This window comes from Petaurus breviceps, unplaced genomic scaffold (assembly GCF_028583685.1).
Source record: "Petaurus breviceps papuanus isolate PSGF00001 unplaced genomic scaffold, PetGlider_PUasm1.0 208, whole genome shotgun sequence".
NCBI lineage: Eukaryota > Metazoa > Chordata > Mammalia > Diprotodontia > Petauridae > Petaurus > Petaurus breviceps.
This window is the reverse complement of record NW_027185852.1, coordinates 31,031,662-31,056,481: the sequence shown is the minus strand read 5'-3', so window position 1 is coordinate 31,056,481 and position 24,820 is coordinate 31,031,662. Positions and strand designations below refer to the sequence as shown.

The following is a 24,820-nucleotide window of genomic DNA, read 5'->3' as shown; positions in this document are numbered from 1 at the left end:
ATACGTCTCTGGGAGCGGGGCCTTCATGTGCACGCTGCCGTCGTGACCAAGGTTACGGCGTGACTGGAACGCTCATATCCGCGAGGTGCCCGCTCCCCTGACGCCCGGCCCCAGCCCGGTGAGTCAGACCGGCCACCCACGGGCCCTGCAGCAGTGAGAGGGAGGCAGCGTGGGTTGGGGAGCGGGGGAATGTCCCCCCAGAGCCCCTGCTGTGACCTGTGATGTGTGGGGAGGGGCCTCGAGATGAGGGCGGGGCTTGGCGCGCAGGTGGGGGCTGTGTGGGCACGGGGCGGGGCCTATTTTTCAGGGAGGGCCTGGGATGGGGGCGTGGCCTCTGGCTGCGTGATGAACCGCCCTTCCCCCCCAGACCCCCGCCCCTAGTGAAATGTGGGGGCGGGGCTTCACAGGGGCCGGGACATGGGCTGGAGAGGTGAGCCGGCCCCTCCCTTCCGGCCCCGCCCCTCACAGTAGCCACCTGCCCGGCAGGGCGGGGCAGGGGGCGGGGCCCCACCATGTCCCAGGTTCCCCTATCCCTGTGGGGGCTCGTGGAGGAGCATATCCAGCCTCCCGAGCGGGCAGAGGTGAAGAGGATCCTGGGTGAGGCCGCGGTGGACCTGAGCCTGGAGTTGCGGGCCGAGGTGAGGGTGGGCGGGGTCAAAGCCAGGTGTGGGGGGGGCCTCTGGCCTGCCCCGCCCCACCCAGCCCCGCCCCTTCCCTACCTGGCAGGTGGAAATCCTGGAGGCCCTCCTGGAGGAGGAGCGCAAAGTAGTCCAGGGTGCTGGCCCCGCCCCCAGCCCCACCCCCTTCTCATTGCTGGCCCCGCCTCCTTTGATGCGGGACTTGGTGCGGAGGGAGCTGAGGCAGCTACTGTGTGGTCTTCACCACAAAGCGGCGCTAGAGGGCAGGTAGGAGGCCCATCCACGTCCCTCCCATACCCCTTTCCACTTCCCCACTGCCTCCCCCTGCCTCAGTGTCTGAACTCCAGAGATTCCAGGGGTCAATTCCAGCCCACCTCTGAAGACCCCTCCCAGCACTCTCCCAGGACCCAGGGATAGCCCCCCGACTGAGCCCCTTTGCCTTCTGGAGCCCCCTCCCCTTCTCTTTCCTCCCTCTGCCCCTGGCTCCTTGGGGCTGAGGCCCCCAGCCCTCAGGTGCACCCCTCCAGGGACACGGCCAAGGCATGGGCCCGCTACAGCCCCAGAGTGCTTCGCTTTGCCCTCGGAGACCCCAGGGACAATGTAGAGGCCAAGCTTGAGACCAGGCTGCCAGGATCCCCTGGCCTCAGGTGAGGTTATCGCTGCTCCCAAGGGTCTTCCTTGGGTAGGGTTCTTGGGTATGTTAATTGTGTTTGGGGGTGGGGGAGGGGAAAAAGTGATGGTTGGATGGATGGATGGGTGGGTGGATGGCAGGCCTCCCTGAGTCCAGGAGCCTCTCTCTTGATTGAGAAACAGCACTGAGGACCTCAGTACAATCAAGGATTGCCTCAACGTGGCCAACATTGACCAGGTCATCCAGCGTCTCAGGTAAGGGCCTAAAAGCCCAGCAGGGGAGACCTCAGGGGAGAGGATCACTGACGCAAGGAAAGTCAAAAAAAGCCTACGGTCAAGGCCAGTCAGTGTAGGCTGGAGCAACCAGTCAGTGAAGGGTCTGGGTTTTTAGGGAAATCAGGTGAGGATGAAGCCAGGTGAGCAAAAGCCTGGGGGCCCAATGACCATCTGAGAGAAGGAGCACAGGTGCCCTGGGTCAGGATTGGGGAAAGCTTTGAATGTCTGGCTAAGAAGATTATATTTGATCCTAGTCAGGAAGGAGCCACTGATGGTTGGCGAATGATGTGGTCCGGTCTGGATTTTAGGGAAAATACTTTGGCACCTGAGTTGGGGAGGGTTAGAAAGGAAGATCTGGTGGTCTGAGAGACCAGTAAGGAAGCTGCTGCCACAGTTCAAGGGAGAGCTGATGGGGGCCTTACCTGGGGGGTCATTGGTGTGGGTGAAGAGAACAGAGGAGATGCACGGAGGAAGAAAGGTGAGAGCCAGGGATTGAGACACTGGGACCGAGGGATTCAGAGGAGTTGGGGATGGCTCTGAGCTTTGGAATCAGGAGATGTGGGAACCAGACAGAGGAAGCTGTAAGTAGGGGAGGCAGTCCTGTTGTAGCCTGTGACTCCTGACCCCTCTGGCCATGCCCCAGGACCCTCCTAAAGGAGGAGTGCTGTGCTCTGGAGAGAGAGATCAAAGCCCTGCAGGTGAGCTCCTCCCCTTCCACAGCTGGGGGCTCTGGCCCTGGCCCTGTATCCAGCCAGAGGGCCTTGCTGTGTACCTGGCCCATGACCACCTGCATCTCCAGGCTGGCAGTCATCTTGTGCTTGCCATTCTCTGTCCTTTTCCTCTGTGGGACTAGGAGAGTTGGTAGGCACCCCATGGAGGGCCCTACCTTTGGGTCTTCTGTGGGAGCAGGTTTTTGCCTGTCCTCTATTGGCTCTGGAGACGCCACTTCCCCTTCTTTCCAAAGATGTCCTCGGCCTCCCTTCCCTGAACTCTGGGGCCCTTCTCTGTCAGGCTAGGGTGGGCTGGCGGGAGGGATTGGGGAGCATAGCCCCTGAGCGATATGGGGCTCTGGGCACTGACTCTGGGGGTCACCATAGCATTGCTTGGAGGACGTGCACAGCTCAGTGGCAGAATCCTCACCCATGATGTTGGAGCCTACCCTGGCAGGTGGGGATTTGGGGCCCCCTTTCCCCCTTCTATGGTCTCTGTGAGCCCCAGACAAGGGTGTGGGGAAGCAAGGGAGGACCCTGTGCCCCTGCCACACTGCCCCTGAACCAGCCTAGGTACTCTTCTTTCCAGAACTCAAAGAGCAGAAGAGAGCCATGAAACAGGATCTGCTGGGGTCCCCAACACCCCTGAGCCTTTGTCCCAGCTTGCGAGGGGACAAGAGCCAAGAGGCTGGCTGGCAAGGGCTGGGCAGGTACAGATCTGGGCTGCACCTTTAGCGGAGGGCAGCTGGGCAGGGGCTGGGGGGCACAGCTGACCTCTTGTTTTCATAGGCAGAGGATGCTTTCCAGCAAGGGCCAGGGCCTGCCCTTTTCTGGGCAGCAGACCCAGAAGTCCCAGAGCTGTGGCCTGCTGCCAGCCCTCTCCCCTACACCTCCTCAGCCACAGGCCTCAGGCACTTCCTACCGCCAGAGCCGTTGGGGCCGCCGCCTTCAGTGCCATCCCCATGAAGGGCCAATGACCAGTGCAGGGCCTCATGCAGGCACTACCTCCTGATGGCTGTGGCCAGGGAATAAAGGCACCCACGATCTGGCGGGAACCATGTGTGTCTGTGTCTCCACTCTACCTGCTCCAGTCTGCTTCAGAGACCCTGCCCACCTCCCACCACAGAGGGGGGAGAAAAAACAGCAGCTCCAAGTCAGGAATAAAAATTTCATTAAACCCTAACAGTGCACCGGCCAGGCTGGGCCAGGGCTGAGCCCTGCCCTTATGGCCATAGGGAATTAGAGGAGACACACACAGCAGAAGGACCAAGGACAGGGCCAATGTGCAGGCCAAGGAAGACAGGTAGGCTGGGTGGGCTGGGCAGGGCAGTGGTGCCCTCCAGCCCCAGACAGGCCCGTTTGGCACTATCACTTGACACTTTCCTGTGTACCCCTGGGGCTGAGCCTTCCACAGCCCATACCCTGACGGGCTCTGGACCAGGGTGTAGGATAGGGGGGCAGGGAAAGAGCAGTCCCCAGAGAGGCCCAAGGGAGGACAGGACGAGCCTGGAAGACACACGAGGCCTGAAGCTGGGGGGCGAGGGAGCAACCACAAGTACACAGTTTGGACACAGAGGAGCCCACGGATGTTGTGCCCCCTGAATATCACACAAGAGCTAATGCTAAAGGGGCAGCAGCTGGATGCACAGGGAACACTGTTGGACTCCTGCTGCCTAGACATAGATCAACAGGGCCAGGGGGGAGGCAGCTTCCTGGTCACAAGGGTGTCCCCTCAACCTTCTTCCCTCCATCTCTCTACCCTGACTTGGCAGGTAGAGAGCCGAAACCAGCTTGGGATATCACATTTCATCTTCAGGGACGGAGTTTGGCATCCTTGGGAAGAGTGTGTGCTAGGCCTAGACTGGCACCATCTGAGACCCAGGGTGGCAGCCAGCTGCATGCTGGACACAGGAAGGTTGCACCCCTCCTGGCCCTCAGAGCCTAGGCTGGGCATCTCCCCTTTCTGGTGGGGGTCAAGAGAGCAGCAGAAAGCATGAAGGGGCTGGTCCTCCAAGGCCAGGCAGGCCTCTGGTTTGGGGTTTTGCCTTTCCTGGGTACTGAAGGGCAAGGTGGCCCTCTCACTCCAGGCCTTGTTCTGGTCTCCAGGTGATACTCAGTGGCCTCTGAGGTCCTTCCCAACTCTCCTAGGCGAAGAGCTTGCCCAGAGCCCAGGGTCCCATGTGACAGAGGCTCAAGTGCTCCTGTTTGCCCAAAAGCAGCAAAAAAGATTCCCAATATCCCAGCCTCCTCAGGGGCATACCCTTCTTCCCCACTGCCACCCCACCCTCTCACCAGCCATTTTCAGCCTAGGCCCCACATCCCTTGGTGTGTGGACAGATTTAGGGTGGAGGGAGAGAGTTGGCCTCTGACCTCTGCCCCCTCCTGGTCCTGGCACATAAAAGGGACTTGTAAACACTGGGGGAAGGGGCAGAGGGAGACACAGGATGAGAGACACAAAGGGCACAGGGGTTAGCGGTGGTGATGGTGGCAGTGGGCAGGGTGCTCACTGCCTCCTGCCTGGGGCAGTCTCTGGAGGGTGGGTAGGGAGGGGTTTGGATGGGGTCAGTCCCCTGCAGCAGTGCTTATATCCGGGAGTCCTGGGGGTGGGCAGAGCCATTACTGCCCCCGAGCAAGTTGTGGGCCTTGTCTGGGTGCAGGGGCTGAACCTCCAGCCCGTCCTCTGGGGAAACGCCTGTGGCAGGGCCATAGCGACCCGTCCGGTGCTCAGGGAGGGCCGGACCCCAGTCCCTGCTCGGTGTCGTGGCATTTTTCAAACGCTGAATGAGAGAGGGTGGGCAAAGGGAGCAAGCCAGAGAGGGGGTCAGAATTGTGTCCCTGCTCCCCTGCCCACCTCTGCCCCCTCCGATCCCTGCCCAGCCCCTGGCCATTCCCAGCTCACCTGTAGAAAAGTGTCCCCATCCACGCGGCAGAGCTGGAACAGGGCATAGAGGGGAATGCAGATGACCGAGGAAAGAGCCATGAGGAAGCCGATGGCCACTGCCCAGCCTGGGTACTGGTACTGGTTGTAGGTAATGGGGCGATACTGGATCACCGTGAAGATGAGGATGAACTGCAGAACGGGGCAGGAGAAAGTGGGCCATGAGGACCCAGAAGACTCTGGGCCGGGTCCTCACTGGACCCCATCCTCCCTGCCCTGGGACTCCCATGGATCTAGCCAAGGTTTCAGTTGTCCTAGGCCAGATAGCAGCCTACTGGACTAAGCCCTGCCCTGGGCATGTGTGTGCACATGTGTGTATGTTGAGGGGAGGGAGAGGCTTGGAGCCAGGTGTGAGCCACACCTGAGAGGCCATGGCCTTCCCGCCAACTGCTGCCACAAAACAGTCTGAAGAGAAATAAGTGGGGCCAAGTCAGAGGGGATGGTGCCACCAGTATAAGGTCACCTGCAGGAAACTGCAAATGTGCACGTGGGGCCTGCTGTCAGCCAAGTGACACTGAGAAGGAATCCTCCGTGCAGGACCTCATAAAACCATGGCTGGAGTTGGAAGGCATCTCAGGTGACACCGAGTCTCGCCTGGGAACTCAACTAGGTTTCCTTTTTCCAGCATCCCTGTCAAATGCAGCCTTGGCTTGAAGACCTCCAGGAATGGGGAGCTCACTACCTTCTGAGGGATTCTATTCTGCCTTGGGACAGCTTTCATCGTTAAGAAGTTTTTTCTTATATTGATCCAAAATCTGCCTCTGGAATTTCTACATATTTCTTCAGGTTCATGCCACAAGAGATTTAGTTGAAGAACAGGGACATTTGGCCTTGAGAGGTGAAGTGGGGGACAGAGGGAGTGCCTTAAGGCACTGAAGGGCTGCCAGAATGGAAGGGAGTAGACTGGTTCTGCTTGGCTCTAGGAAGCAGAATGTGGAGCAGATGGGTTGCTAGGTGGGGGCGCTGCAAAGGCAGACTTAGGGTCGATGTCAGGAAGAACTTTCTTGCACCCAGAGCTGTCCCAGAGTGGAAAGGGCTGCCTTGGGAGATGGTAAGCTCTCCCTCCTTTGAAGAACTTCAAACAGGATGGTAGACTGAGTACCTGTGAGAGGAGTCAGAGTGGGGATTCTTTTTCAGGGGCGGATTGTTCTAGAAGACCACTTGAGTCCTTTTGGCTTCATACAGCTAGATGATGTTCTAGATGTTCTAGAAGACCACCTGAGTCCTTTTGGCTTCATACATCTCTGGTTCAATGAAAAGGCTGTGTGATCACATAAGAATATTATAGAAGTCTGGGCTGGATGACTTCTGAGTTTCTGTGATACTGCCTTCTGGGACAGATCCGTCCTTCACACAACAGCTTTTCATGCTAGAAGGCTGCTCCCCGAATCTTCTCTTTTCCGAGCTAAATATCTCCAATTCCTTTGATGATTGTCCTGTAGCAAGGATCTCGGCATTTGGGCATCTGGCTGCCTTTCTCTGGAAGCTCTCTAGCTTGTCAATGTCTTATGCAGAACTGACCCCAGCCTTCCTGATGGGCTCAGACCCAGGCCAAGGACAGTGGGATGGCATCTCCTTATGCTTCTCTGTGAGAGACCTGGGGCCACGTGAGCTTTTTGGAATGTACCATTCAAATGCAGCTTGGAGCCCTCTTAAACTCTTGGACCTTTTCCACCCAACCTGTTGTTTGGCCACACGTGGCCCACCCCACCTCCTGTACATGTCGACTTACTTCCCTATTACATTTTACATTGTTAGATTGGGCTGATCATTCTAGTCCACAAAGATCTTTTGGAATCCTGACTGTTGTCCCATTTATAATGGTCTCAAACCCCTGAGAACAACCCAACAAACTGGGCTGGTCACTAGAATGGAATTTAGGAAGGCTAGCACACAAGTAGAAGCACCCTGCCCCCTGCAGCAGTTGGCAGTTTCTTCCCACAAATTTTCCCTATCTTAAGGTCATGAAAGTCAGAGAGATGAGGCAGCCAGATGCCAAACACACGGGTTGAGGAGGGAAGATACTGTCTTGTTAAATATTTTGGCAAGATTTTTTGAGGAGGTGAATGTAGAATTGTGCATCTCCCAAGCTGTTCTGGGCCTTTCCCTGGCAGCAGCAGGTGCTCTTTGAGAAACAGTGCTCACCAAGGACGCCAGGAGAAGACACAGGCACCCGACCCAGTGAGCAGAAACCCAGGTCAGCCATGGGAATATTGAATTCACTCCTGGGCCCCAAAGCTGGCTGCCAGTCAGGAGGTGGAGATGGGCCTTTGCCATTCGAGGAGACAGGGGTAACTAGTGGGGGAAAGCCCTGCTCTGACCAGCCCCGAGGGACTGTCACATCTGGGACACTTGGAAGTTCATTCCTGCAAAGGTCTTTCAGTGTGTTAGCCCTCCTTCCTCATGAGAACAAGGATGACTGATGTAAAAAAAAGCTGGGAGGCCTAGAGATCTGGCTTTTTCTGGAGGGGTGTGTTCTATCCTGCTGGTCTATTCAGTGATTGCTCTGCTGAAGAGGGAAGTGAGGGCCTTAGGATCCTGCAGGTGGGAGGCTTTGAGTCATGAAGGACTTAGGGCTGGAGCAGCACTACCCTGAGAAGGGCACCTGGGAAGCAGAAGAGCGCGTCAGAAGTCTGAAACGACTGGCCGTGTTCTAGTCCCCTCTGCCCAGGCACAAGCTGATGCAGCCCAGCCAAGCAAGCAGCCGGAGAGCATTTAGTGTTTATATGCTGAGCTTGGAGGGCACCACCTGGTGGCCTGCCCAGGAACTACTCTAGTTACTCCCCCACTAGCTAACAAAGTGAGGTTCCACCTCTTTGGGAATAAGAGCTTCAGGGTGATGGAAAAATGAAGCAAATGTGAAAAAAATGAAGGACAGCGCGGTCCAGCTGAGCTCGGAGGTCTCTGCTGTCCTGAGGTCCTGTGGTTTTGTAAAGAGCTCTAGGGAGCAGTTGGAACCAGGGCAGCTGCTCTAAGATAATAACAATGGTGAGGAAGAGCAGAAGGAGATATTAATAAAATAAAATATTAAATATATAAAATAATATTAATAAAATGTTAATATCAAATGCTATTAATATTAATAGCATTTAGATAGCACCTACTATGTGCTAAGCATCTCACAATAATTATATTTGACAACCCTGTGAGGCAGATGCTATTATTGTCCCCATTTTAAAAATGAGGAAACTGAGGTCAACAGAGGTTAGATGACTTGCCCAGGGTCAAAACAGCCTGTAAATGCCTCAGGCCCTATTTGAACTCAGGTCTTCTTGACTCCAGGTCTGGCGCTCCATCCACTAAGTCACCTAGCAGCCTGACAATGCCCCACTAAGACCATGTGAAAGGACAACACAGATTGTGGCCCAGAGACCAATGATGCAGTCTTTAGTTCCTGGGAAGGAGAAGGAGATCCTTAAAGAGATGGTTGGTGGATATCTAGAAAGGGAAGCAGCAATCAGTCACAAAGAACCATCTGGGCTTCCTCAATGCTGGACAGATCCTGCCTGACTCTCATCATTTCTCTTTTTTGACAGGATTACTAAACCAGTAATAATGCTGTGAATAGAGTTTGCTTAGGTTTTAGCAAAGTCTTTGATAAAATAACTTGTCAATAAAATAAAACAACTTGTCATATTCTTGTGGAGATGATGTGAACTAGATGATAAGAAAATTATCTGAAGTCAAAACTGGATGGCTGGACAGACTCAAAGACAGCTGTTAATGGTTCCATGTTAACATGGCAGGAGGTCTCCAGTGGAATGACCCAGGGATCTATGCTTGGCTCTTTCCTGATTAATATTTTTATTAGTTGACTTGGATGAAGGCATAGATAAAATGTTTTTCTAATGTGTGAATGATACCGACATTGGGAGGGATCGCTAATACACTGGATAATAGAATCAGGATCCAAGAGAATTTTGATAGGCTAGGGCACTAGACTGAATCTAACAAGATGAAATTCATTGCAGATAAATGTAAAATCTTGCACTTATAAAATCTTACATTTACACAAAAAAATCAACTTCATTAGAGCAGTTAATGGTTATACAGAAGTTCTGAAAAAGACCTGGAAGTTTCAGTAGACTGCAAGCTCAATCAGTTAGCAGTATGATATGGCAGCTGAAACGTCCACTGTGATCTTGGGCTGCACTGGGAGGGGGCATAGCTTCCAGAAACAGAGAAGCAATAGTTCCTTTGCCCATTGCCCTTGTCAGACCTGATCTGAAGTACTGCCTTTAGTTCTGGGTACCACAGTTTAAGTTGGCAAGCGGAGAGCAACAAGAGTGATGAAGAACTGAGTCCAGGCCATAGAAGGCTCATTTGAAGGAACTGGAAAAGAGAACCCTCAGATGGATATGATAGATGTCTTCAAGTATGTGGAGGTCTGTCTGGCATGTCTGAGCCCAGGGGGTAGAAGCAGGAGAAACTGCTGGAATGATGTCAAGAAAAAAACTTTCTAATAATGAGAGCTGGACAGAATTGGCCTGACACATAGCAGGTGCTTCATAAATCTTGACTGATTGAGTGATTCTCAAGGTGATGGGTTCCCCCTCTTTGTGGGTCTTCATGCAGATGTGCCAGGTATGTTAGAGCAGAGATGGATGGCAAGGTGTCAAGGTCCCTCCCAATGCTCAGATGCCACCATTCTGTGGTAGATGTAAATGTGAAGGCGATGGACAAAACCAATGGGGCAGGGCGCAAAGACGATGGCGGATGTAGCAGATATGTTGGTTCAGACAAGCTGCATTTTCAAGATCTTTTCTGAAAGTTCAGCCATTCATGAATATAATTTTGTATCATAAGTAAAAGTTCTAGAAGTTTTCTCCACAAAATCCTCCTCTGATGCCTCATCATGGCCCAGGTTCTTGTGTCCGGTGCTTGTGCAGAATGATTCATCTCCGGTGTGGCCCAGCAACATTGGGGGTCTGCCTTCTGAGGACCCAGCAGGCAGGCTGTGGAGTGGCGAGTTCAGTGGTCCTCATATCTGCAGCATGGTCAGGGATGGAGAGAACGGCTCTGATGGATTCTGACACTCTAGGTGAGATCCTCACCCAGTAACCGAGCAGCTGGCTTCTTGCTGGGAGACCCAAATGATATCAATGCTATCATTCTTGCTAGAAGAGAAACCAGAAGCCAGGAGGAACTACTCCAGTTACTCCAATGGAAGTCCAGCTCATAGGTTCTCCTTGTTGAGGCATAAAAAGAGGTCAGAGAAGTCACTTTGGTTGTGCACCCAGAGTCAGCATGAAATGCCATTCTTGTGCTGCTTGGCCTTCTGGCCTACAGTGCTCACAGAAAGCAGAAGCAAGCAATGAGCTGAGTGAAGAGCTGAAGCCATCACAGACAAGTTCTCAAAAGAGCCAGATCCCCTGTGGACCAAGATAGCATATACATGGATACTCCATGCTTGCGATTCCGAGGTAGACGTAGGGGAGGATGGGAGGATATATCGGAAGAACTCAAAACAGGGTTATAGGAAAAGAAGAAAGTCAAAGGCTTACAGAGTGGTTGGTCACTCAGAAACATCTTGCCTTTGTGTCGGTACTTTTTTCAAGAGGGGACGTCTTTGACATGAAGAGAACCAGAAACTATCTCAGAGAATGAAACAGAGTATGGGGACATTATGATAGCTCCAGTGTGGACAGAGCAGACATTCTGGAATTAAGAGGACCTTAAACCACCTCTGATGCTTATTGTGTGACTATGGGAGAGTGAATTAACCTCCTTGGGCCTCAGTTTCCTCACTTGTAAAATGAGGGAGTTCAACTAGATGGCTTCTGAGATGCTTTCCAGCTTTAGATCTATGTCCCTAATATTCTATTCAGACAAACTACTGGAAAAAAAAGGGAAAGTGGGGGGAAAAGGAAAGACTAATTTGGATTAGGTGACTTCCTACAAAAGTGTAATCAACAAAAGGGAATCACCACAAGAAAAATCACCAGAGAAAAGCAAGCCAGAACCTGCCTCAGCCAGCAGAACTTGATCTTCTCAACAGAGACAGAAGAAAAGAGGCTTAGATTATCGGTCCATTTATAGGGAGTTATGGAGAAGGTTGAAGCAAGATCATGAGCGAAGGGCAGTGGTAGGGAAACAGGTTTACAGAAAACTAGGCATGAAGTCAGCCCAAGTCCACGTACTGGGGAATCTGAAAGGAGGACAACAGAAAAAAATGTAACCTGTCTGCCAGCATTTTGATAGGGTCCTATTTTTAGTTCAATCCAACAAACATTTTTGTAAGCTCCTGAATACAAAGACAAAAACAAAATAGCTCCTGCCCTCAAGGATCTTACATTCTGCCAAAGGCATACAATGTGTACATATATAAGGTATCTGGAGGAGGAAGAAGGCCCTACCAACTGGGGTGGAGCCAGGGACAAGGAAAGGTTGCACAGAGAAGGCAAAATCTGAGCTCAGTTTTGAAGGAAGACAGAGATATTCTGAGCCCAAGAAATGGCCAGTGCAGATGTACAAGGTGGGAATATAGAATGTCAAATTTAGAATAATGGTAGTCCAAGCAGGCTGGATTCATAAAATGAATGGTACATTCATAAATAGGAATAGTATGAACTAAGGCTGGAAAGATTGCTCTGCATCAGAAGGCTCTTAAATGCCAGGTAGACAAATTTAATTGAACTTCTAGATTATTAGAAGCCTTTGAAGATCCCTGAGCAAAGGAGTGACATAGTCAGACCTGGGTCTTTGGGTGATTCTTTGGTGTGTGGGAGAGACTAGAGGCAGGGAGACTAAATAGGAGGTTGACAGTAATCCAGGCCATTAAAACTGTCCAGTCAATAGGTAACAACAGCCTGAACTAGCTTGATGGTCTGTGTGTGCAATGAAGGGGCAGATTCAAGAGCTACTGCAGAAATGGACTGGACAACTTTTAGATATAGGGAGGAGGGAGAGGGAAATGCCAAGTATGATTCTGTGTTTACCAAACTGAGTCAGTGGGAAGATGGTGGTACCTTTGATATAAATAGGGAGGCTGAGAGGAGAGGGCAGTTTAGCAGAGGCAGGGAGTCTGTGATTCTGAAGATAATATACTCTGTTTTGGATGTTAAATTTGAGCTGTCAGTAATGATGATAATAATGACCAGCATTTATATAGCTCTTTGGGCAGCTAGGTGGCACAATGGATAGAGTACTAGGTCTGGATCAGGAAGACTCATCACATCCTGAGTTCAAATATGACTTCAGAAACTTACTAGCTGTGTGACTCTGGGCAAGTCACTGTTTGCCTCCATTCCTTATCTGTAAAATGAGCTGGAGAAGGAAATGCAAACCACTCCAGTATCTGTGCCAAGAAAACCCCAAATGGGATCATGACATGACCAAAAATGACTGAATAACAACAACATATAGCTCTTTAAGGTTTACAGAATGTTTTTTAGAGGTATCTCATTTTATTCTCACAATAATCCTGTAAGATAAAGTGTCATTATTATCCCCAATTTATAGATGAGGAAACTGAGTCACATAGAGGTGAAGTGATTTGCTCAGGGTCACAGAACTAGTGAGTATCTTAGGCAGGATTTGAACTCTGGTCCTTCTTGTCTCCAGGTCTAGTTCTCTATCCACTGTGCCTTCAGCTGCCTGTAAGGCATATTTAACAGGAGCTATCCAACAAACTGCTGACAGTGTAAAGCCTGAATTTGGGCAACAGGTTGGAGCTGAGTCATGTAGGCAGAGGTAGTACTGAATCCATGGAGCTGATAAGACCAAAGATGTCAGAACCCCAAAAGTCAAACCCAGACTAAAGGGATGGAGGATGGGCAGTGATCCAGTAAAGGAGAATGAGAACCAATGGTTGGACAAGTGGGAGGAGAATCGAGAGAGAAGGAGGATGACCTATGTCAGTACCACCACATCTGGACTCTGATGGCTTTGGCAGCATCACTCTGAAGAAGTGGAATGGCCATAAGAAGAAGCACACTCAGACAAAAATTCCTTCTGGAGGTGACTCGGTTTTTAAAGTATTGAAAAACTGGTTTGCAGGATTTCTGAAAAAAGGAACAATGCTGAACAATCAGAAACACTCCCCACTTACGCAGCTTCCCACACAATACAGATGGGATGGTCCCTCAAAGAGGCCACTGAGGAGAAAGCAGAAACTACCCAAGGCAAGTGCCAATTACCCAAGAGACAGACAGGAAAGACCCCACGCAAGAGATGGTACACCAGAAACACCACGTGGGAGATGACACATCAGAGCCAGCACACTGGAGATACCAAGGCAGAGAGATACCATGAGATGCCACAGTAAACACCACACCAGAGATACAACATGAGAGATACTGCATGGGGCATCATGCCAGAGATGCCACCCAAGAGACACCACGTGAGAGAGGGCATAGAAGAGACCAACTGCCATGTGCTTAGGTGGTATGGGGGCTAGGGGGCTGGCCTTAGAGTCAGGAAGATCTGACTTACCTTCCAGGTTTGTTATGAATATTAAATGAGATAATATTTGTAAAGCCCTCTGCAAACTTTAGAGTGCTATATAAATATTAACTATTATTGTTATTATTATTTGTCATCATATGAAAAAGAACATAAGAGACACCAAAGCAGAGATGACGCACCACATACCATTCCAGAGACACCACACAAAAAGTCAGCACACCAAGGACACCACATTAGAGAAACCACAAGAGAGAAACCACATGAAAACTGCTGAACAAATAATGCCTCACCAGATAGCATATGAGATAAGACACAGATACTATAACAGAAACACCTGAGAGACTCCACATGATCCTTAGGGAACAACAAGCAGAGAAATAGCTGTTCCATGGCTCTGGACCAGTAGAATAAAAGCCAGAAGCTATGATTCCCATGCTGCTATTGTGATCTCTGATGTAAGCTTGTGCACAGTGGGGAGAGTTCCACAGGCCTGGAGAAAAGGCAGAGGCTCTAAATTCTTTAAAAAAGGAAGAACCCAGAGTTTTCAAACTGTAGACCGATGAAATTGATTTTTTGTTTTTGGCTGGATTTTAGAGCATATTATCAAAGGGATAGTTAATGAGCATTTAGAAAGGGGAGCAATGACTACAAGGAGCACCCTGACTTCATCAAGAACAGGTCCTGATGGGACGACCTGGGATCGAATCCGGGCTCAGACGCTCAGCACCCACCCAGAAACACCCGGCCGTGTAACCTCGAGCAAGTTACTTAACCCCGACTGCTTAGGGGCGGCCAGGCGGCTCAGCGAGTGAGAGCACCGGCTCCAGTGTTGGGACGACCTGGGGATCGAATCCCGGGCTCAGACGCTCAGCACCCACCCAGAAACACCCGGCCGTGTGACCTCGAGCAAGTTACTTAACCCCGACTGCTTAGGGGCGGCCAGGCGGCTCAGCGAGTGAGAGCACCGGCTCCAGTGTCCAGGATGACCTGGAGATAGAATCCTGGGCTCAGATACTCAGCACCACACCCAGAAATAATAACTGGCTGTGTAACCTTGAGCAAGTTACTTAACCCCCATTGCTTAGGGGTGGCCAGGCGGCTCAGCGAGTAAGAGCACCAGCTCCAGTGTTGAGAAGACCTGGAGATCGAATCCCAGGCTCGGACACTTAGCACCACACCCAGAAACACCTGGCCGTGTAACCTCGAGCAAGTTACTTAATCCCGACTGCTTAAAAAAAAAAAAACAGGTCCTTATAGACTCACCACCTTCCCCCCCACTTTTTTTGGACAGGGTGACTAAGCTGGCACATTAAAGGAGTCCTGTAAAAAATATAGTTTTACCTAGATCTTGGAAAATGGATAAAGTATCTCCTATTATTCTTGAGGAAAAGGTGTAGGGATGTATATTAGGGGACAGAACAGTCAGAGAGATTTGTAATTGCTGAAATGGCTGGACTCAAGGGGGAGTCTCTAATGGTTTGATATCAGCTCAGAGAGAGGTCTCCAGTGGAGTTCCCTGGGGATCTGTGCTGGGCCCTATGTGGTTTAACATTTTGATCAGTGATTTAGAAAAAAGCATTGATGGCATGCACATCCACTTGGCAGCTGACCCCTAGATCTGGGAGGGGAGTTGACACTGGATGACAGAGTCAGGTTCCCAAAGGCTTTTGGGCAGGCTGGACCTCATTAGATGAAATTGAATAGGAATAAATGTAAGGAATAAATGTAAAGCCTTACACCTGGATACAAACAAGCAGGCTTAGCACAAAATGAGGGAGCTGTGTCTAGGCAATGGTTCGTGTGAAAATGATCTAGGGGTCTGGTTGTCTGCAAGCTCAGTATGAGTACACAGCTTCCCAGAATCGAATGCAGTTTTGGAAACTTCATTACATATATTATCTCAGTTGATCCTCTCAACAACCCTGGGAGGCAGGTGCCCTTATAATCATGCCCATTTTAAAGATAAGGAAACTGAGGCTTAGAGGAGTTAGATGGCTTACCCAGGGCCACATAGCTCTAGTAAGTGGCTAAAGTGGGATTTGCACTTAGTTCTTCCTGACTCCAGAGTCGGGTGTTCTATCCACTGTAGTGCCCACTAGCTGCCTAGTGCCCCCTTTTGCCTTTTAGGAAGGCAAAAATCCTACTAGACCCTACTATGGAATATTATGCTTGATATCTGGGCAACTTTGGCATTGGTCTTCTGGAGAGCACCCATGCCGTGTAAGGATTGGTTAAAGGAAGTGGGGGTATTTTGTGGTAGGAAAAGAAGATTTGCAGGGAGGATGGGCACCAGTGATCTGGAAGGGCTGTCCGGGGAAGAAGGGAGGAGCTTCGTGCTGCTTAGCCCCAGAGGGCAGAACCAGGGACAAGGGTTGGGGAGGTGTTAGAAAGCTTTCACTTGACACTTAATATGAAGAGAACTTCCTCAAAACAGGGCGTCCAAATGAGGAAAGGCCTCAGAAGCTGCTATTGGGAATTCTCATTCAGATTAGATCCAATGTCTCCCTGGCCTTCTATGTTCTGAGGGTCTGTGATTCTGCACCCACTATTAGGGAGCTGGAAGCTTCCCAAAGACTGCTCTGAACAACAGCTTAGTGAGAGAAGGGAAAGGGAGGAAGGGGCTGGCTATCAAGATGTTAAGTGGGTACAGCTGAGAGACAGCGTGCTATAGCAGAGAGAAGACCAACTTCCAGGTCAGGAACACCCAGGTTCACATCCCTCCTGCTGCTGGCACCCACAGCCAAGTCACCTGACTTCTCAAAGCACCTTGATGCAGCCCTTTAAGACTTTAAGTTATAGAGGAGGAGAGAGTTTCCTCTCTGGGAGCTCCCTAAGATAAAATCATGAACCTGTGATTTGTAAAAACAAACAAATCCAGGTGACACGAAGGAAATCATAATAACCTACAAACAATCCAAAGAGCCAGCACTGGGGATTTCATTTCCAGTAGTGTGGGCAGTGGGAAGAATTTTGCAGTGTCTTTTATTAAGTGTGAAGAATTTTCCTTACTGAGGATGGAGGACAAGTGACTGCTCTCTGATAAAAAATCAGGCTTGTCTCCCAGAAGAGGAGAAAGAGTTCAAGTACATGCTCCAGGCCATGAGGGGAGGGGAAGGACAATGAAATACTCCTGAAGAAAATTCTCATGTGAAGAAATCCAGCACTCACATGAGGAGGATGGGGCCATGGTGAGAATGTGGTTAAGATCTACTACAGCTGAAATAGAAACAATGTTGATGTTCAAATACTGCAGACCACCTGTGCAGAAAGACACGGATGAAAAGTTCAGGAAACAGACCTCAAGCCTGGCAGAGAGACAAAGACATAACATAGTAGTGATGGGGGACTTCAATCATGGAGACATATGCTGCTCCTCAGAAGAGTGGAGGACTTAATTCTTAATCTCTTAAGAGTCTCTGAAGACCTAAAGAGGAACAATCCCAATGAGGAGGTAAATGAGAGCCATCCGAAGAGACCAATAAGGATCCCAGCCAAGTGGGACTGAAAACAGAGACGTACACAAGACAGAAGCAAGGGTAGGTAATAGAGGACAAACATAAGAGGCTGTTAAAGGATTCAAAGCTCAGAATGAGTGGAAACTTAAGGGCAATCAACCAAAAGTATGACCTTTTTTGGATTTTTAAGGGAAAGAGGGGGGTCAGCAGAGGGCTAGGACCCCAGCTGGGGTAGGATGGGACAATGAGAGCTGATGACAGCAGAGAAAGAGGATGGACATGAATCAGTACTGGAAGGTTGGAGAAACATTTCCCTACATAAAGAAATGTCCAAAGCCCAAAACACCAGGCTGTGGGTTGTGTCAGTGGGAGACTTTCAGCCTGTACTTTATTCTCTTCTTTCTGATACTAATCAGTCAGACTAATTCTGTCTTGAAGGAGGCTTCTGCTATCTTAGGGATAACTAACTATGAAGAAATTCATTTCCCTATGGGAAGATCCCACCTGGTCTTACTCAGCTCCTGTGACTCCCAGGCTTTCGCATTCCCCTTTCCCATTCCCTTTCTGCTGGGGAATGCCTCCCACTGGCTCTGGACTCTAACCAAGCCTTAAAAGCTATAATAACCTAATCTGTACCCTCAGAGACTGAAGCTGCTCCTAGCCCAAGCACTCTACCTTAGCACACTAATTATTTTCTTTTTAGTTTGGTGGCTCACTTTTTGATCTCCAGTCTCTGTGACCTTATGGTCAGTGAGATTGTCCTTGGGCTCTTGTGGAACTCAGGCTGGAAAACTCCTGCAACAATAGTGAAGGGGCCAGGCCCAGAGGATCTGATATTGCCTCTGTCTCTCTGTCAAAAAGAATGACCACTGGACCAGAGAGGGTGGAGCGAAAATGATCGAAATGGAGTGGCTGCCCAAGGGAACAGTAAGACAGCTCCCCAGATGAATTCAAGCCCAGGTGAATGACATCCTTCCTCTGGTTCTGAAAGGGGATGGCTGAGCTATGGTCAATGATGTTGGAATGAGCTTTGAAAATGGGAGGGGTGCTACAGGATTGGAAAAGGACAAACATGGTCCCGATTTTCAAAGAAGGGTAGAGAACTAAGTCTGCAAACTAGAGGGCAGGGGGCTTGACTTGGATTCCTGGGAAGCCTCAACAACATATTATTCAAGAGACCATTTTGTAAATTTGGGTTCACAAACCAGCTTCCCAAGTACATGATGGGGGGGAGGGGCTAGGGTTATCATTGTCTGAAAAAGAATTTTGGGCCTGGGAGGTCAGTGCGAGACAACAGTGGGATGGAGTAACCAAGAAAGCCACTGATTTAGAGAAACGGTGGAAAGAAGGCAGTGATAGCAAAGAGCCAGGAGGGACCAGGCTGGGCTCCCTTTAATCCTTTTTTTTTTCTTATATTCACTAAATTGGTAAATCAGAGGGTGGCTGCAGATATAGGTTACCCAACAAGCACTCAGTAAAAAAAAGTATCTCTGGTGTTCTTTTGGAGAAGAAGGAAATAGTACAAATGGGTGAATTCAGAACTAGCTGAATGGCCAACCTCAAAGTGTAGTGTTAATAACACAATGTTAACTTGTCGGGTCTCCAGAGGAGTTCCTCAGCAATCTACTTGGTCCTGTGCTGTTGAACATTCTGATCAATGACTGGGACAAAAGACATTGGTGAGGAGGCATGCTCATCAATCTTGAAGATGACCCAGAGTGGGGAGGGACAGCTAACACATTGGAGGAAAGAGCTGGGAGCCCAAAAGACCTTGGTGGCCAAGGACATTAGACTGAATGCACAAAATGAAATTTAATCAGGATGAATGTAAAACTTTGGGTTCAATTTCATTAATTCAAGATGAATGTGGAATAAGCTTATGCAGCAGTCAGCTTAAAAAAGATTTGGGGGTCTTAGCCATTGTTAAGCTCCCAATGAGTGAGAGCATGACATGGCAGCCCAGAAAACTGCTATCAACTTGGGTGTCCCTTTGTCTCTGGCCCCAGCCAGATCCCACCTGGGCTACTGGGTTAAGTTCTGGGCATCTTATTTTAGAGGAAGGGCATTTGGGATGATGAAAGGCCATCAGAGAACAGAAGGTTCAGGATAGACCCAAGATCTATGGTCAGGTATTTGAAGGGCTGTCGTCATGAGGAGGAGGAAGAGGAGGAGTCAGCCTTGGCCTGCCTGGCCCCAGAGGGCAGAACCAGGAGCACTGAGGGAGGGGTGCAGAGTCAGACAAACCTCCCAATAGTAAGAGCTGCCCCAGTGTGGACTGGCTGCCTTGAGAGGTGGTAGGGGACCCCCTCCCTGGGGGCTTCAGGTAGAGACTGGATGCCCACCTTTATGGTAGCGCTTCATTTTGGGTACAAGTCAGATGGGATGGCCCTGAGGGGTCTTCCCCTTGTCGATTCTGTGATTCTGTTTCCAGTGTCATCTGAGGAGCTAGGACAAGCTCTTGGTAGTACTGAGCTTATGGACAAGCAACACTACTCTCCCTCTACCCCAGCAGCTGCCTCTATGCCTATATTTGTCTGATTGGTTTGTCTGCACTGAAGACCAGGCTTTTACCTGGTCTGGTTAGGCCAGGACCATCCCTACATCCTGGGAAGTTAATCATGTCCTTGACTCTGGTAACTACAACTCCTGCTGCTTGGTGGCTAGCTGCTGAGGCCCTCCAAGAGGCTTATTTCTGGATGATTAAACCCAAAGAAGGAGGGACTGGTCCTTGGGCTGGCAGGGTTTGGGGGAGGGAGGGGGGAGAAGGGCACTTACAAAGATGATAGCCGGGGAGACGAAACGCCAGCACATCTGGAAGAAGAGAGGGGGCGGGAAGCCGAGCATCATCTGGATGTCCTGGAAGTAGTTCCGGTGTCCTGGGGAGAGAAGTCCTCAGAGGCCATGCCCATCTGGAGAGTCTCTGGGAGGGTCGGGGAGGGTTGGCCTGGACACCTACCGTAAATGTACATGATGGTCACACACATGATGCAGGAAATGACGACCAGGGAGAAGCTGGCGGCGTAGTTGTCCATCAGCAGCAGCCAGTAGATGCCCGCCTGTTGGGCAGAAGCCATGTGAACCGTGAGATGGCACTACCTACCTGCCTATCCCCCTGCTGCTGCCTGTGTGCCCACCAGGACAGCAAAAGCCTGTGAGCCACTGGAGGGCACTGCTTGCCAGGGCCGCCCCACCTGCCCCACACAACCCTGATGCCCAAGTACGTGCCTGCAGGGCAGGCAATGCGCTATGACCCACCAGAAGGCACCACCCTATCCAGCCCCCTGCTGCCTGTGTGCCCACCTGGCTGGTCAGGGGGACCCCAAGCAAGAACCCAGCGATGGCCACGGCCAGAGTGACATAGGTTTTCTTTTTCAGGATCCATTCGTTCCCTACTTCATCCACAACTGCAGTCACTAGCGTCTCCAGAAGGCAGAACTGAGGGGATGTAACATCAAACAATCAGCAAGTACTTATTAAGGGCCTACTATGTGCCGTGCACACTGCTAAGTGCTGCAGACACAAACAAAGGCAAAAGACAGCCCCTGCTTTCAAGGAGCTCACAGTCAAACGGGGAGACAAAATGCTAACTCTGTAGCTATGGCACGATAAGCTGGAGGTAACCTCTGTGGGAGTGCGTGAGAATGAAGGGGAATCAGAAAAGTATCTTGGAGAAAGGGGGATTTTAGCTGAGATGTGAAAGTAGGAAGGCAGGAGGTGGAGAACGGGAGGCAGAGATGAGGACAGGGAGATTCCAGGCACGGCAGACAGCCAGGGAAGATGCCTGGAGGCAGGAGATGGGGGTCTTGTCTTAGGACCAGCAAGGAGGCCAGTCTCACTGGATCCTGGAGTAATGGTGGGGGGAGCAAGGTACAAGAAGACTGAAAAGATGGGAAGGGGCCAGGTTAGGGACGGCTTTAAATTTGATCCTGGAGGTGACAGGAAGCTACAGGAGTTTACTGAATATGGGGGTGACATGGTCAGACCTGAATTTTAGGAAAGTCAGTTTGACAGCTGGGTTGAGAACGGACTAGATCAGGGAGAGCCTTGTGGCAGGGAGACCCCACCCCAGGCCATTTGCAATAGTCCAGGAGGGAACTAATGAGGGTCTGCACCAGGAGGGCAACAGTGTCAGAGAAGAGAAGGGGTTGTGTTTGGGAGAGACTGCAAAGGGAGAAATGACAGGCCTTGGCCACAGACTGGCTCTGGGGGAGAGAGTTAGGGCTGGAGGATGACAACAAGGTGGGAGTGTGGTAGGATCCTTAAGAGTAACAGGGAAGTTTGGAAGGGGGATGTTTTAGAGGGTGGGGATAATGAGTTCAGTTTTGGATCTGTTGAGTCTAAGATGTCTATGGGACACCCAGTTTGAGGAGCCATTAGGTAGATGGAGATGTGCGGACTGGGGGCTGACCTTTCGACCTGAGTGCCCAGCCCCTTCCCATCCCAGGTATCTCTGCTCTGCCCCTCATACCTGAGTGCCCAGTCCCAGCAGGATAAGCATGAAGAAGAACAGCAGAGACCAGAGCGGGGAGATGGGCAGCAGGGTGAGGGCTTCTGGGTAGGCCACAAAGGCCAAGCCTGGGCCATGGTCAGCCACTTGGGACACGTCCACACCCAAGTGGTTTGCCATGAAGCCGAGGATGGAGAAGATGACAAAGCCTGCATAGACGCTGGTGGCACAGTTCGTGATGCTGATGATGATGCTATCCCTGGGAGGACCAAGAAGAGCCAGGCTCAGCCTTGGAGACTAAGGGTCCAGAAGCAATCTCACTGCGGGCTCCACCCCCCAGCCCCACCCTGGGCCTGGGGAGAAGGAGCCTTGGGTTCCCTGAATCCTCCCTAAGCCTATGGGCCAACCCTACCGCAGCTTTCCCAGGACTTTCCACCTGCCTCTCTCCCCCTCATTCCCTTGTCCTTTGCAGGCCCAGATTCTGGCCTCTGGGGATCTGGGCTGGGGGTGGGATCTCTGGCTCTGATGGTCTGTCAGCTCTGTGTAGCTGAGACTGAGAAGCAGAAGTGGGGCTGGGAGAGGTCACTCTGGCACCTTGAGGGCCTGGTGTGGAGTCAGGGGTGGGGACACTCAGAAGGCGAAAGGAACAAATTTTGAGGTTCACCTGTAACAGTTGTTGTGGAACTTGTTGTATGAAGCCATGGTGATGAGGCCTCCCCAAGCACAGCCCAGGGAGTAGAAGATCTGGGAGGCGGCATCTCCCCACACCTGTGAGGGTTGGGGAGGAGGGCCTGTGGTCAGCTGGGGCAGGCAGGGCAGAAGACAACTCCTCCTCCTCCCTCCAGCTCCCAAGTGCCCAGACAGACGCCCACCTTGGCCTCCAGGATCTTGTCCCATTGTGGCGTCAGGTAGTACATAATGCCCGTGAAGGCGCCTTCCAAGGTGACCCCTCGAACAAACAGAATGGTCAGCACCACATAGGGAAATGTGGCTGTGAAGTAGACTACCTGGAGAGGGGGCAGCAGGGAGGGGTGTTGACTCAGACCCTATCTCCTCCTGGACAGATATTCCCAAAGGCTGAGCCCTTCCCATGTTCCCTTGCTTCCCCTGTCCCCACCCCATTCATTCCCCCACATTTCATGACCCTGACCTTTCCCCACCCCCACCCACTCTGGCCTTCTCTGGTTAGGGGAGCCCCTTCAATCCCAGGAGGGGAGGGGAAGGGGCGAGTGTACTTGCTTTCCCTGAGGACTTGACACCACGGATGAGGCAGAGGAAGACGACCACCCAGGAGACTCCGAGGCACCCCAGCAAGGGTAACCGCACCTCCCCAAAGTTGCCAATGTCATCGGACAGCTTCAGCACGTAGCGCCTAGGATGAAGAAGACAAAGTGTCTCTGAGGGCATCCTCAAGCCCCTTACTGCCCTGGAAGGAATCCCCAGGGAGTTGCTCAGGACCAGCTTCAGCATGCCCTGGGGGCAGAGGGTGAGACTGGTAGCAACCTGGTCCCCTACCTCTAAATGGGAAACAATGGCGAGACAGTCATCACCCCCCAGACAAGTCAGTGCAATGGGCATTGACCAGGACCCGGGCTAAGTCAGTGCTGCTCAGGGTGGGCAGGAGGACAATATTCTATGAGTAGATGAGAGAAGGTAGAACTTTTGCTGTTCAGTATTCCAGTTGTATCTGACTCTTCGTGATCCCACTTGGGGCTTTCTTGGCAAAGATATTGGAGTTCGTGGTTTGCCATTTACTTCTCCAGCTCATTTGACACATGAGAAAACTGAGGCAAAGAGTTTAAGCTAGTAAGTCTGAAGTCAGATGTGAACTCAGGAAAATGAATCTTCTTTCTCCAGTCTTGGCACTCCATCCAATATGGTGCCACTAGCTGCCCAACCTCACTTGCTTCTATTTTCTTAACCAGGGACAGTGACACTTGCATTGGGAAAAGTGGAATTGAAACCCAGTGTATTAAGAGCATATAGATTACCTCAATGAGTTGAGTTCACCAGGCCAAGCCAGACTACATCACAAAGTGCTATAAAGAACTATCAGAAGTGATTGTTGAGTCTTGCTCAGGATCTTTGAAAAAGAGCAAAGAATGAGAAAAGAACTGAAGGAAATGGTCTAATGGGTAAAAGGGAGTCTTTTCAAACTGTAGTCCAATGACCTGACTTCCAATTCCTACCAAAATCCTACAACTCATGAGTAAAGGGATGATCTGTGAACATTTAGATAAAAGGGAACAGTGGTCACCAAAAGCTAGGATTCATTTATCAACAACAAGGTTCTCCAGACTGTGCCTGGATCAGGGAAGATCTTCAAATTCCCTTAGGCTTATTAAGGGCCAGAGAAAATCTTCAAATTCCCATTACCATTACAGGGTGGTAGTGACAAAGGGATGAACTGTTCATTTTGTTCTTCTATGAATACAGACTGGGAAAAGGGCACCATTTATCCTTCACCACCCCCCTTTGCATTTCCTGTCCTGCTTCCTCTGTCCTTATGATCTGTGCTTCTGGGAGACAGACCCTAGTGGCCATGGGTGACACAGAAAGGTGTGGATGACATCATAACCAGCACTTCTGTCACATCTGGGAGAATTTTAGAGCCTGTCACAGAGATGGTGGCCAGGACCCATGAGGAGAAAAGATCCAGCGATGCTGAGGCTGACATCTACTGGGAATCATATTCTGATGGGAGGAGAAGTTGATTTCTTTCAGCCAGAGGGTGAAAGTAGGAATGGAAGTAAATATTGATCCTATTTCCTGCCTTCTCTTGTTTAAGCTCATGATACCAAGACAGGAAGCCAACACTCCTCCACAACTCCTTCTCCACAACCCTTAGGGGTATATGGATCAGGATTCTCCCTCCCTCATCAGTCGCACCAAAGATCTGGCAGGGAAATGGGGGATGGCTGGTTGAAGGCCAACGTCTTTGTAGAGAAGTATCTGGTCTGGTTTCCTTCTTGCTTTATTCTATGTACGTGTGTGTGGGAAAAGGACTGGAGTTGGACTCTATATAGGTAGATGGTGAGGTGTCAAACTAAATGTGAAAGAGTGTATATGCCCTGCCTCCCTATATTAAGTGCTAGGGGGAAAGTTCTTTGATTGAATTGGAAGGCAGTTGCTATTGACTGATGGAAGATTGGCTATGACCCTTGGTCACCTTTAAAAAACAAAGTCTGGGGGTGGCTAGGTGGGCAGTGAGTAGAGCACCAGCCCTGGAGTCAGGAGGACCTGAATTCAGATCTGACCTCAGACACTTAGCATACACACACACACACACACACACACACACACACACACACACACACACA

General features: G+C 50.7%; 2 protein-coding genes across 9 annotated transcripts in view; one reads left to right on the top strand and one right to left on the bottom strand.

Moving 5' to 3' along the window:
• Window positions 1-3,309, top strand: LOC138165423 (coiled-coil domain-containing protein 24-like). 3 transcript variants are annotated; one of them, XM_069093765.1, is made up of 9 exons: window positions 1-118; window positions 487-638; window positions 727-905; window positions 1,166-1,285; window positions 1,446-1,523; window positions 2,188-2,242; window positions 2,642-2,711; window positions 2,844-2,964; window positions 3,044-3,309. In XM_069093765.1, exons 2-9 carry the CDS (start codon window positions 513-515, stop codon window positions 3,264-3,266), a joined length of 972 nt encoding a protein of 323 aa, XP_068949866.1. In that variant the 5' UTR covers window positions 1-118; window positions 487-512; the 3' UTR covers window positions 3,267-3,309. The 3 variants fall into 3 exon arrangements, with proteins under 3 accessions (XP_068949866.1, XP_068949868.1, XP_068949867.1); XM_069093767.1 differs by lacking the exons at window positions 2,188-2,242; window positions 2,642-2,711 and having other exon boundaries at window positions 1,452-1,523; XM_069093766.1 differs by lacking the exons at window positions 2,188-2,242; window positions 2,642-2,711.
• Window positions 3,310-3,408: 99 nt separating this feature from the next.
• LOC138165421 (sodium- and chloride-dependent glycine transporter 1) overlaps window positions 3,409-24,820 on the bottom strand; it is a 53,645-nt gene continuing 32,233 nt past the window's right edge. For 3 of the 6 annotated variants that reach the window (XM_069093757.1, XM_069093759.1, XM_069093758.1), the window contains 9 exons: window positions 22,736-22,872; window positions 22,373-22,503; window positions 22,165-22,268; window positions 21,522-21,759; window positions 20,354-20,488; window positions 20,010-20,109; window positions 19,829-19,929; window positions 5,154-5,324; window positions 3,409-5,031 (listed from right to left, as the gene is read on the bottom strand). In XM_069093757.1, the coding sequence (XP_068949858.1) occupies window positions 4,837-5,031; window positions 5,154-5,324; window positions 19,829-19,929; window positions 20,010-20,109; window positions 20,354-20,488; window positions 21,522-21,759; window positions 22,165-22,268; window positions 22,373-22,503; window positions 22,736-22,872 (1,312 nt within the window). In that variant the 3' untranslated portion in view covers window positions 3,409-4,836. The other 3 variants (XM_069093763.1, XM_069093760.1, XM_069093762.1) reach the window with 3 other exon arrangements.